The sequence below is a fragment of the Euleptes europaea genome, chromosome 2 (genome assembly GCF_029931775.1).
Source record: "Euleptes europaea isolate rEulEur1 chromosome 2, rEulEur1.hap1, whole genome shotgun sequence".
In the NCBI taxonomy this organism is placed as follows: Eukaryota; Metazoa; Chordata; class Lepidosauria; order Squamata; family Sphaerodactylidae; genus Euleptes; species Euleptes europaea.
Genome location: NC_079313.1, coordinates 9,255,966 through 9,269,759, shown reverse-complemented (window position 1 = coordinate 9,269,759; position 13,794 = coordinate 9,255,966). Strand labels below are relative to the sequence as shown.

The 13,794-nt window shown below is 51.3% G+C and overlaps 1 protein-coding gene across 1 annotated transcript in view; it reads right to left on the bottom strand.

The window, feature by feature from the left end:
* The window catches only part of ARID3A (AT-rich interaction domain 3A), a 57,156-nt gene extending 43,582 nt beyond the window's left edge, over positions 1–13,574 (bottom strand). The window contains exons 1-2 of the mRNA XM_056845097.1: positions 13,065–13,574; positions 10,553–10,868 (exon numbers count right to left, since the gene is read on the bottom strand). Coding sequence (XP_056701075.1) covers positions 10,553–10,868; positions 13,065–13,465 — 717 coding nt within the window. The 5' untranslated portion in view covers positions 13,466–13,574. The remainder of the gene's footprint in view (positions 1–10,552; positions 10,869–13,064) is intronic.
* Positions 13,575–13,794: the final 220 nt, after the last annotated feature.

The window sequence follows — 13,794 nt, the reverse complement described above, 5'->3', positions numbered from 1 at the left end:
ATTTTCTTGCTGCTCTCATCCGTTTCTTCCTTCTCTTGTTATTTTCCCCTGCCCTACTCATGAAAATACAAGCTGGCTAAAATGAAAAGCCCCCCCCCCCCGCCCAAATGCAACCCCTGCCCCGTCCTTTTCTTTCTAGAATTGGGTGGCGTGCACTAAAAAAAAGTCACATGTCAGCAGAAAAATACCTTCTGGAATCAACCCGTCTTATGAAACCAACACAATGCAAGCACTGGGGTTTAACAGGACTCTTCATCCGGCCCAGGTTAGCTTCTGAGACAATCTTGAACATATCACTTTTCTTCGGACTCAAGTGTCATATAAGGTAAGAGTTTGGAGCTTGTCAGATTTTTTGGGGGGAGAAGTTAAACAGGCGTTCACCAAATTATGCACAGGGTGGAGAAAGTGATAGAGAAGATTTTTTTTGTCCCCTCTCTGCTCCGTCTTCCTAGAACCGGGGGTGGGTGGGGGGTAGGACATCTGGCGGCAGATTCAGGACACGGAAAAGGAAGCATAATTTAATTGTGGAACTCCCTGCCCCAGTTGATGGCTGCCAACTTGGAAGGCTTCAAGAGGGGAGTGGACATGTTCATGGAGGAGAGGGCTATCAAGGGCTACTAGTCAAAATGGATACTAGTCATGATGCATCCTTATTCTCTCCAGGATCAGAGGAGCAGGCATATTGTATTAGGTGCTGTGGAACACAGGCAGGACAATGCTGCCGCAGTCGTCTTGTTTGTGGGCTTCCTAGAGGCACCGGGTTGGCCACCATGTGAACAGACTGCTGGATTTGATGGGCCTTGGTCTGATCCAGCAGGGCTTTTCTCCCTACCCCAGGATATGGCGATGGCTGCCAACTTGGAAGAGGGGAGTGGACATGTTCATGGAGGAGAGGGCTACCCATGGGCACCAGTCAAAATGGATACTGGTCATGATTAATACCTATTCTCTCCAGGGTAAGAGACTCAATACAGATAAAAGGAAGTATTTCTTCACACAACGCATAGTTACACTGTGGAACTCCCTGCCCTGGGATGTGGTGATGGCTGCCAGCTTGGAAGGCTTTAAGAGGGGAGTGGACATGTTCATGGAGGAAAGGGCTATCCATGGGTACTTGTCAAGATGAAAACTATTTGTGATGCATGCCTATTCTCTCCAGGATCAGAGGAGCATGCCCACTATGTTAGGTGCTATGAAACACAGGCAGGACAATGCTGCTGCAGTCGTCTTGTCTGTGGGCTTCCTAGAGGCACCTGGTTGGCCACTGTGTGAACAGACTGCTGGACTTGATGGGCCTGGGTCTGATCCAGCATGGCTTTTCTTACGCTCTTAGCATTTCACTCCATGAATACTGAGCTTAAAGAACTCGCCGCCACTTGAAGTAGCAACAGCCAGTAGCTCAGACTATTATACAGAGGGGGCATGAATAAAACGACAGAGAAGGTCACCTGTCAGCTGCTTTTATGGCACCTCCTGGATCAGAAGGAGCCTCTACCTGAACGATGCCTCCTTCAAAAGGGCCTTTCTGGGGCATCCGGTTGGCTGCGGTGGGAAACAGGACCCTGGATCCAGAAAAGGTCCCTTTTATATTCTCAAAGAAACTCCGGATGGACAAAAGAAAGAAAAGACATGCATCGTTTTATTTCCTAGATCGGAAGCAGCCGCCTCGAGGTTATGGCCCAATATCCCTCCAGATTGCCCCACCATTACACGGCCACACAAAAGGAACTTGTCTGCACCCCAAGACAGCACCTCTCTCACTGTTCCTGGAAGACGAGAATCACCAGCGATAAACTGAGTCTAGACGCTCCTATAAAAACTAGACAGGAGAGACGGGTGAGAAAAAGAGTTTGCGGCTTCCGACACCCCCACCTTTCCTGTTGCACAAATGTCAGGATTTGTTTACCTTTTTTTTTTTTTTAAGCCAAGTAATACAGGTTTTGGGCTTACAGCCCACATGAAGAGCTGACTAAAAACCCTAAAAACTTTCACCAGACGATCTCAAACACGTCGGAGATTCCGTGAGACTGCGACGCAGACAAGACTTTAATGAATACTCAAGGCCCAAAAAAGGAGCGATATTAGATGATAAGAAAAATGACAACGGATCAGCACTAGAACAAAAGGGAAAAACTTCAAACAACACAGAGCTAGCTTGCAGAACTATCTGCCACAGGACCCAACGGCCACTGGTTTAGATGACTCTGAAGGGTTATTCGGTACATGTTATGTTGAAGGAGAGGTTCACAGATGGCCATAGCTAAAGGAGATTCCCACATTCAACGTACATATTCATTAAAGAGCAAGAGTGGTGTAGTGGTTAGAGCAGGAGTGTCAAACATAAGGCCCACGGGCCAGATCCGGCCCCTGGAAAGCTCTTATCTGGCCCGTGATAGGATGGATGGATGGATGGATGGATGGATAGATATCAGGTACAGATCACTGGGGATGGCTGGTATCTTCAGGCTCCACTTATGGGCTTCCCAGAGGCCTCTTGATGTGGGAAAACAGATGTGGGCCTAAAGTGGATCCAATCCAGAGAGACAATCCTTTCTGTTCAGGCCCTTGACCCAGGCCCCCTGGTGAGTAGAGGAAACACCTACTCTGGAACCTGGGCCCTCCATCTCTTCCCTGCCACCTCAGCACGTCCGTCTCCCAGGACGTCCCACTCACTGAATTTGCAAGAGCCGCTTGATGGCAGCGGGGACCCCTTTCTGGGACCGCAAGCGGCTTACTAATTTTTGTCCCCGAGCGCGAGTCCCCCTTTCTTTGAGGTTATGTTTCCTGTTCAGCTTGGCAGCCTCCTGACAAGCTAGAAGAATGCCCTTCCGTGCTGGGACTTTGTCCGCCAGACTTTTGTTCCCCAGCGTACATGGCCGAGGGGGGTCACCCTCCCATCTGACCTCCGCTCATTCAGTAGCTGGCTCGAGGGAGGAGGGGGGCTGCCCCGGCCGTTTGGCTTTCTAACCTCCATAATTCTGGCTCTCGCCCTGCTTTTGGTTTGCTTGCGGCGCCCCCTCCCCTGTCCTTTCCCCCTCCCCGGTTTTAAAAGCCCCCCCTCCCTTCAACTTAAAAGGCTAAGGGAAGTGAAGGCATGGGCTTCCCTCGGAAGCAGCTGCCAGGGGAAATTTAACACTGCCCCGGAAGAGCCAGAGGTTAGGACACCCCGCCTGGGAGGCGTCTGGAACTCCAGCTCAGCTCCCAGATGTGCGCCTGACACAGCCATGCCAGCCATTTTCATATGAACATAAGAAAATCCCTGCTGGATCAGACCAAGGCCCATCAAGTCCAGCGGTCTGTTCACCAGGTGCCTCTAGGAAGCCCCACAAACAAGACGACTGCAGCAGCACCGTCCTGCCTGCGTTCCAAAGCACCCAATATAATGGGCATGCTCCTCTGATCCTGGAGAGAATGGATGTGCATCATGACTAGTATCTATTTTGACTAGTAGCCATGGATAGCCCTCTCCTCCATGAACATGCCCACTCCCCTCTTAAAGCCTTCCCAGTTGGCAGCCATCACCACATCCTGGGGCAGGGAGTTCCACAATTTAACTATGCGTTAAATTTCCTTCACACGATTCCTCTTGAGGGGGGGAGAAGAAGAAGAAGAGCTGGTTTTTATATGCCGACTTTCTCTACCACTTAAGGGAGACTCAAACCGGCTTACAATCGCCTTTCCTTCCCCTCCCCACAACAGACACCCTGTGAGGTAGGTGGGGCTGAGAGAGCTGTGACTAGCCCAAGGTCACCCAGCTGGCTTCATATGTGGGAGTGGGGAAACAAATCCAGTCCACCAGATTAGCCTCCGCCACTCATGTGGAGGAGTGGGGAATCAGACCCGGTTCTCCAGATCAGAATCCACCGCTTCAAACCACAGCTCTTAACCGCTACACCATGCTGTGGGAGCAGCTTTGGGCCGGATCAGAACATGGCCATGCTCCATCCGTGGTGGGTGGAGTTCTTGGGCCAATTCCATCCACTTCGGCAGCAGCTCTCTGGCCGAGAAAAGCTACTTCCAAAGGCCCCGTGGGAAATAAGATTCAGAGGCCTGATGCCCTGAACATGGCTAACAGCCACCAACAGACCTAGCCTCCAGGGATTGTTTTCTTCCTCCCCCTGGGCCTCTCTTCAAGCCAACTCAGCCAGAGGCTATGAACACACCTTGTGGCAGGGAGTTCCACAGCTTCCTCTCCCTGCGGGTGAAGAAATTCAGCCGTCTGGACATCCTGAATCTGCTACCGCTACCCATCGGTTTCAGGGGACAGAGATCAGTTCCCCTGGAGAAAAGGACTTGCTTTGGAAGGTGAGACTCTACGGCGTTATACCCTGCTGAGGTTCCCCCAAATTTCCAGGCATTTTCCAAATCGGAGCTGGCAACCCTTAGCCTCTCTGGGATGAAGAGAATGGAGCCGTTCAACCTCCAAAGCAAGGGGGAGAGAGAAGCTGCCTGCGTCTTTTAACCCAATGCGGTCCTAATGGGGCAAGAACATGAGGGCGGAATAGATTTCTCCACCGCAGAGCTGCCTCTGACTACCAACAACACACAGTGCTTTGGGGGAAACACACACCGCAATTTAAGAAGGACCTAGACAAGCTGGAACATGTCCAGAGGAGGGCAACAAAGATGGTGAGGGGTCTGGAGACCAAGTCCTATGAGGAACGGTGGAAGGAGCTGGGTATGTTTAGCCTGGAGAGGAGAAGACTGAGAGGGGATATGATGACCATCTTCAAGTACTTGAAGGGCTGTCATATAGAGGAGGGTGCCGAGTTGTTTTCTGTTGCCCCAGAAGGTCGGACCAGAACCAACAGGTTGAAATTCAATCAAAAGAGTTTCCATCTAGACATTAAGAAAAATTTTCTAACAGAGCGGTTGCTCAGTGGAACGGGCTTCCTTGGGTAAGCTCTCCTTCCCTGGAGGTTTTTAAACAGAGGCTAGATGTCCATCTGTCAGCAATGCTGATTCTGTGACCGTAGGCAGATCATGAGAGGGAGGGCATCTTGGCCATCTCCTGGGCATGGGGCAGGGGTCCACTGGGGGTGTGTGGGGGAGGTAGTTTGAAATTTCCTGCATTGTGCAGGAGACTAGATGACCCTGGTGGACCCTTCCAACTCTAGGATTCTATGGAAGGGGTTGGCTGGCCGCAACGGAGCCTCCAAAAAGGACTCCGGGATCCTTTTTAAAAAACAACAACATTTATTTATTTAAATTTATAAGCCGCCCTCATTCCCAGCCAGGCTGGGCTCAGGGCAGATAACAACATTTCAGACAGCATAACACTCGAATTAAAACAGCAACTATCATCATCAAACCCATATTAATATAAATGAATACCAAATAAATGCCCTACAAAATACCAAGATGGCTCTCAGTCAAGGAGTAATAGTGGTAATAATAGCAGCCACAGAAGACTAGTCAGGCAGCTAAACCCCACAAAGTTAAATAAGAAGAAGAGCTGGCTTTTATATGTCGACTTTCGGAAAAATCAAACTGGCTTACAATCGCCTTCCCTTCCCCTCCCCACAACAGACACCCTGTGAGGTAGGTGGGACTCAGAAAGCTGGGAGAGAGCTGTGACTAGCCCAAGGTCACGTGGAGGAGTGGGGAATCAAACCCGGCTCTCCAGATTAGAGTCAGCTTGTCATGTGGAGGAGTGGGGAATCGAACCCAGTTCTCTAGATTAGAATCTGCCGCTCATGTGGAGGAGTGGGGAATCGAACCCGGTTCTCCAGAGCAGAGTCCACCGCTCATGTGGAGGAGTGGGGAGTCCAACACGGTTCTCTAGATTAGCGTCCGCTGCTCATGTGGAGGAGTGGGGAAACAAACCTGGTTGTCCAGATTAAAGTCCACCGCTCCTAACCACTACAGCACGCTGGCAGAACCAGCGCTTTGCGCACAAGCGGGGGACTGGGGGCCAATCTCGAGGCACCCCAGGTCTCTCGCTGTGTTCAAACTGACCCGGAGCTGCAAGCTGGCATGAAACAGACATCCACGCCTACGGACAAGGGACAGTGCCTCGGACACTCTCCGCGGCTGCACACAGTTCACAACACAGCTTGCAACTGGGGGCGGGGAAGCCTCCACTGTGCGCCTGCTTCGGGGAACGCCAGATGTCTCAGAGAGAGAGAGAGGCAGGGAGGGAGGGAGAGGCCCGACGTAGTCACCTTTGGATCCCAGCCAGCGGTTTGCCCGGTTAAGTATCTGGCAGGCAGCGCTGTTGGCCACCCTCCAGGAGACCGGCTTTCTTTCCCTTTTTTTGAACGCTCTCCAAGGCCAGCTGATTGGCCACGGCCACGGCAAGGAGATGCCTGGGAAAAAAAAGACGAGAGCGCTGGAATGTAAACAAGACGGGGCTCCGGAAGAGGAAGACACCAGACGGGGCTTGCCAAGTTACCACCGGGGCTGTCCCGGGCGGAGGCCTTGGCAGAGACGCCGCCTGACTTCTTCATCACCCGGCCGCCCCCGCCGTGAGCCCTGGAACCACCGGCGTGTAGAGCTCGCCAGCGAGGAGGAACGGCAAAAGGAGACATTTCCAACCGAAACAGAACTTCATGATTGCTTCTCTGCCATTTTTCTAAAACGATAATAATGATAATAATTATCATAACGAACAATAATTCAGAGTAAGATAGGAGGCAAAAAAAGAAATTGATTCGCCCAGAGAAATGTAAATGGCAGATTGTGAATGTATTGTTGTGTGTTTAGTGTGTATTGCAGTGTGTATTGATTATAAAATAATATAATCATAATTTTATAATAATGAATGATAATTCAGAGTAAGACAGAGGGCATAAAAAGATACTGGTTCGCCCAGAGAAATGTAAAAGGCAGATAGTGAATGTATTGTTGTGTGTTTGGTGCAAAGCATAGTGTGTACTGATTGTAAAATAATCACAATTATAATTTTATAATAATAAATGATAATTCAGAGTAAGACAGAAGGCAAAAAAAGATATTGATTCGCCCAGATAAATGTAAATGGCAGATTGTGAATGTATTGTTGTGTGTTTGGTGTGAAGTGCAGTGTGTATTGCAGTGTGTACTGATTATTATGTATTATTTATTTATTCTATCAGTCTTATAACCCGCTCTTCCCCAGCAAGCTGGGCTCAGAGCGGTTCACACACTCTACAAACCTGTAACAAAAACGATAAAATCATATAGAACCATACATTAAAACAGCCCTAAACAGATTAAAATTATAATTCCAATTCCGGATGGCGCACAGGGTTACGATATAAAGGCCACAGTATGGCCCGCAGGCAGCTGTTGGATGTTTTTCGTGTCGTTTTGAAAATAAAAATTTACTTTTAAAAAATAATAATAATACAAAAGAGAAGCCAGATCCCCGTCCCCTCCAGTACGCAAATATTTTGGCTACCCTGTCTCAATCGAGTCATCTCCCCCCCTCCATCTGGATTCCATCTGCTGCTGCTGGGCCAAAAAAACACACACCGTGGTTCCCCCCCCCCCAAATTCCCAATGTATTTACAACCCATACATCAAAGGCGCCTCAGCCCCTGGGGAGGGGGGGTTGTAAAGACCCGTTTCCTTCTATTAGCTCTAAGGCTTTCTTGACTGAATGAATACCCAGGGCCCTGGCCTGATCAAACAGGGCAGCGGGCTGGCCGGAAAGAAGGGGGAAAGGTTTTACAGGACTATGGGGTGGGGGGTTAAATTAGCGCTGCCTCCTCCTCCCTCCAGGGTTTTGTTCCCCCATCGGTTGCCTTAAGTCAGTTTGCACTAATTGGTCGGAAGAAAAACTTGGGGGTCTTCCCCTCCTCTTACACTAAGAGAGGACCGGTTCCGAAACGGCGCATCCTGCACAGAACGGATTGGCGTTCCGGGGTGCAAAATACTGCAGGCAAAACAGGAATTCTGAAGACACAAGAAATGAAGAAGAGTTGGTTTTTATATGCCGACTTTCTCTACCTTTTTTAAAAAAGGAGGATCAAACCGGCTTACAATCTCCTTCCCTGCCTCTCCCCACAGCAGACACCCTGTGAGGTAGGTGGGGCTGAAAGAAATCTACGAGAGCTGTGACTAGCCAAAGGTCACTCCGCTGGCTTCGTGCAGAGGAGTGGGGAAACCAACCTGGTTCACCAGATTAGTCACCACCGCTCATGTGGAGGAGGGGGGAATCCAACCCGGTTCTCCAGATCAGAGTCCGCCACTCCAAACCACCACTTGTAACCACCATACCGGCTCTCCGTGCATTCGGCGGTGGAGGGTCCAAACACAAATTAAACCCTTTGCACCCAATATCATCCATGGTGGTTGGAGTGGTGGAGAAGCTCTTTAAAACCTGGGAACACACTATTCGGTCTCGGCAGCTGGAAGAATCTCTTCACTCACTACTCCCGGGCTGTTTCCGGTGGGTAGCAGTTTTAGTCTGCAGTAGCGGAACAAAATTCGAGTCCAGAGGCACCTTTAGAGACCACCAAAGTTTTCCAGGGTATCGGCTTTTGAGAGTCGAAGCTCATTTCACCAGATCTGAAAGCTTGTACCCCGGAAATTTTTTGTTGGGCCTTTAAGGCGCTACTTGACTTGAATTTTGTTTCATATAGAGGATGGTGCCGAGTTGTTTCCTGTTGCCCCAGAAGGTCAGACCAGAACCAACAGGTAGAAAGTAAATCAAAAGAGTTTCAACAGTTCGCTTCTGCCCTTCGCTCGGGCAGGGAAGAGCGCCATGACGCTCGGAAACAAATGGCCTTAGTCACTCACGAGAATCCCAAATTTTTGCAACAGTATCCAACATCCTGCACCACTATTCCATGGGCATTTCAGTCACAAGACCCCAGAGCCTCTTTTCAAATTAAAAGCCGGCTTTTTGCAGTGCTAAAAAAAGAAACAATCTTCACTGGCCCATAACACAAAGACATAAGAGTTCTGCTCATAACCCATCCCCTGTTCTCTCATCTAAAGGAGCCCCCACACCTAAGATGGCACACTCCCCAGAGTTCGCACACATCTCCCAGTGCTGGCACACAAAATTAAAAGTGGCGGAGGGAAAACTCCCACATGCAATGGGTGGACAGCAGCCCCGGAAAAAGGTAGTTCCAACAGCTGCCCTTTTACGGCCTCTTCCAGAAGGGCCCGGCGGACTCTGGCTGGTTTTGCCCAAGGCCAAACCTTTCCAACCCAGCAAGCTCCTTCATACACCCCGCCACCGCCAAATTACAGAATGGAAAAATTCGGACCCGGGTTGATTTTAGACTCTCTCACGCACCGATGAAGATACTCATCTTAGGAGAATGCCGTAAAAGAAAATAAAGGGAGGGAGAGAAGAGAGAAAGATTGCATGAAAGAAGAGAGAACGAATGAGCGAGAGAACAAATGAGAGAGAGAACGAACGAATGTACGAGACAGAACGAGAAAGAACGAGAGAGAGAGAGAGAGAGAGAGAGAGAGAGAGAGAACGAGAGAGAGAGAAAACGAGAGAGACTGACCATGTCTGCATTATTTTGAAGGGGAAACCTGTTTTGCAGGACCAGAGTACTGGTGTCCTGGAACACGTGAAGCCCGCCTCCGGCATGACCAAAGCACCATTCACCCTCCTCCTTTGCTAAAACCCATCGGCTCCACCCAAAAGGTGCACACCAGACAGGGAGGAAAGCACCGGGCCAAACGGAAACAGAAAGAATTGTTAGTTTAAGAAGTGCCCCTCTGGCAAAGACGGTGACAGAGGTGGCTTTCTCCCAGGTTCACAGTTGAAGCAAACCCTGACACTGGAATGCCTTTGTTTGGCACAAGGGAGGCCATCGCTGAAAGCGGCACCTGCCTCTGAAGTGCCATCCTGGAGATACTGAGCAACACTTGCTAAAGACGGAAGCCACTTTCTGGCACACACACAATGCAAAATCCCAGCAGGGTCCCAGGCTGGAGGACATGTGAGAATCAGTAGTGCTGAGTCTAGCCAATGCCCGGATGGGCGACCTCCTAGAACACTCCACCTGTCTAGGCCACCCCCACCCCCCCATGAACTGGCTTGCGCTCCACAACAGAAGACAAGCAGGATAAAACGCATAATCACTACACGAAACAGAATGGCTTATAAGCAAAACTTGCTGAACGCTGCGCAACAAGCCATGCACAAAGGGATACACATGATGCGGCCTTACACTGAACCAAACCCTTGGTCCATCGAGGTCAGTACTGTCGACTCAGACTGGCAGCAGCTCTCCAGGGTCTCCGGTGAAGGACTTTCCCATCACCTCCTACCTGATCCTTTTAACCGGAGATGCCTGGGATTGAACCTGGTAAGGGAAATGCTCTACCACTCAGCCATGGCCCCCCTTTCCCCTGTTGCAACACGTCAGTACAGGTTGCGGAACTCGGTTGCAGGATTTGGATGACTCCAGGAGGCAGATTTCCGTCAAGTACAAACAACCTAGTGAGAGGGCAACCTCATGGGTCACCAACAGATCCCCATGGCGGGCATCCCCCTGCCCCCACATGGCCGCCAAACATGGCAGGCAGATGCTCTGGGCGAGATCTGCAGCCTGCACCGAGGAACGCTACTGGCAACCACAGGAGCCCGGCCGCCACTTACTTGCTTAAACTGTTCCTCGTAAGTCCAGTCTCCGTGATCCGGGGCTTGGGGCTGCAGCTGGGCGTGGCCAGGGTGGGCCGCCCCGGAAGCCAGCCGCTCCTGAGCCCCTGTGAGCCGCGTAGCCTCCCCCCGGTACTGTTGCGGGGCCTGCTGTTTTCGGAGAAGCACGGCGCCTGTGCTGGAGCGGGCTGCGTCTCCGGAGCAGAGTCCTTCCTCCACCATTTCTTCATCCTCTTCGAAATCATCTTCCTCCTCCTCCTCCTCTTCCTCCTCTCCCAGGTCTTCCTCAAAATCGACGTCCACCCACTTGCCCTTCCTGGGGGTTAACAATGGGAGAGGGTGAAATTAGGCCACACCCCAAGACGCAGACGGGACAACTGCCCAACTGCAATCTCTGAACAAAACCAGCATGGTGTAGTGGTTAGAATGCCAGACTCGGATCTGGAAGACCCATGTTCGAATCCCTGTCCTGCCACAGAAGCTCACTGGCTGACCCTTGGGCCAGTAGTACCCTCTCAGCCTCACCTGCCTTTCAGGACTGTTGTGAGGATAAAACTTTGGAAGGGAAAACAACGCGAGTCACTTGGGTCCCCCCCAATGGAGAGAAAGGCAGGGTGTTAATGAAGTAAATACATAAATAAATAAACCCTTGCACAAGTAGGTTTCTTCCGCTCCCTACTGGTCGGGAACACCATCCTGGTCAATCAGCCTGCTGAGGAACCCCTGAGGACCCCTTACCCTGCCTGACATCCCAGACAGGTCTCAGCTAGATGGAGCCAGTAACACAGGGTTGTCAAGAAGGAAAGGAGGAGGAGGAGGAGGAGAACAGCAGTTGTTTTTTATATGTTGACTTTCTCTACCACTTAAGGGAGAATCAAACCAGCTTCCAATCACCTTCCCTTCCCCTCCCCACAACAGACACCCTGCGAGGCAGGTGGGGCTGAGAGAGCTGTAAGAGAGCTGTGACTAGCCTAAGGTCACCCAGCTGGCTTCATGTGGAGGAGTGGGGAATCAAACCCGGTTCTCCAGATCAGCCTCCGCCGCTCATGTGGAGGAGTGGAGAATCCAACCCGGTTCTCCAGATTCCACCGCTCCAAACCATCGTTCTTAACGCTCCACCACGCTGGCTCTCATGGCCAGCTCCTTGAGAGCTCTTATCCAGCCCGTGATCCAGCCGAGGCAGCCGCCCCCACTCTCGATCTGGGCTGTCGAGAGGCCTGGCCTGGCCGACCGAGTGACATTTATGTCACATCCGGCCCTCGTAACAATTGAGTTCGACACCCCTGCAGTAACACATCTAGATTCCATCTCCCGGGCCTTGCCTGAGAGGGCAGCCTTGTCGAGCAACCAGGTCAGCACTGTTTCTCTCTGCTTCTTGAGGGCTAGTCGCTTCCCGGCCGCACTGGTATTTTCACATTCAACATCAAATTATTAAGCTCCCTTCTTCAGAGGCGGGTGTAGTCCTCTCCGGGGGCTGAGGGAGGACGAACAACGGGGGGGGGGGGGATATTCTACCGGTGTTTGCTTTTCTGCTTGTTTTGTTTCGTCGTCAGGTTGGAAAATTTCAAAAGTGGACCAGGAACATCAGTGGTCCCTCCCGGAGGCCCCCACTCAAAAACAAGCCAAACCAGTTTCGGAGCCGCGCTCCCATTTTATTGCCTCCTGACCCCAACACCATGGGGAGGGGCTGCCTCAAAGCGAAGGAGGAACAGTGCCCGGAGAGGGCCTCTCCCCCCCTCCATTTTTTATTTTTAAGAACAACACACAAAAACCGCTCTGTTTTGATTGTACTTAAATATACTCGTATTGTTTGAAATAATCTCTCTTAATATATATTTTTCCCCTCAGTCCAAGTAACCTTCATTGCCCATTGACAAAGTCTTAAGCATTCATAGTATAGAGAAACAGAGAAATAAACTATTTTACAATTTTAGAATAAACACGATTAATAAAAAAATTATCCATTTGTGATACAGGATAAACTTGCAGTATCAGAGCTATTTGATAGCTTTAGGGCCATTACATGTGCTAGCTATTTTGCTATCTGATGTACTTTCTCAGTATCTGAATCCAAAGGATTAACAGTATCTGATAAAAGGATAATAAGATCTTATAAAAGGATAAAATAATATATGTATTTATATATATATATATATATATATATACACACACACACACACACACACACACACACACAAATATACATATATATTATATATATATTCATATGCATACACACAGACACACACATATATACATACATTCCAACCTTTTTCTTCTGCCACAGCAGCTGGCAACAGTTGCCCGGGTGCACGTATGGGGAGGGACCAACGGGCACCCTTTAGAGGAAATCGCCAGAGCTGGCATTCAATCTAAGGACAGGGTGGTCGAGATCCCACTCAGGAAGATGAGCAACACAGAGACAGAAGGGGCTCCCTCCCCAACGCCTGACCCCCCCACCCAGCCACCCCCATCTGCGATGCCCCCCGGTTAGCTTTCCGCTCATACTTACACCTCCTCTTCTTCCTCAGAGCCCATTTCCCGCGGGTACTCCCCGTCTTCGTCTTCCTCCCCGCGCTCTTCCTCCTCTTCTGAGGACCGGCTCTCCTCCGAAGCCACCGGACTGGACGACTGGCTGAGGCCGGCAGCGGCCGCCCGCATCGCTGCCAGAGCCGCCATCTGCGCCCGCTGGATCCGAACGCTCTCCAGCTCCCCCGCCTCCTCCAAAGGCGGAGGCTCCTGGCCGGGGCCTCGGGCTACGGCCCCTGAGGCTGGCTGAGCGGGGCCCTGACCCGGTACCGGAAAAGCAGTCCGCAGCTGGTCCTGCTGCTGCTGCTGGCGGGCTTCCATCTCCTGCTGCAGCCGGGCCCGCTGCTGGCGCTGCAGGTTTTCCATCACCGCCTGCAGCTTCATGGCTCTGCCAGCAGGGGGCGGCACCCTGGCAGAGGCCACGGGCGGGGCAGTGGGGGCGGAGCAATGCTCCGAAGGGGAGGGGCCTAGGCGTCCCGAGGGAGGCCCCGGGGGACAGCTCTCGGTGGGGTGCAACGCCGTGGGGGTGGATGGCGGGGGGCCCCCTCGCCCCAGCGGTCCCAGGGAGGGGGAGGACGTCGAGAGCAGCAACGTCTTACGAGTGCGGGATAATCCTTGGGCGGAACTGGTGCATCAGCTTGGGCAGGAGGCCATTCAGGCACTGGTGGGGCAGCGCCAAGAACCTGAGGGCGAATAAAGTCAAATTTCTCCAA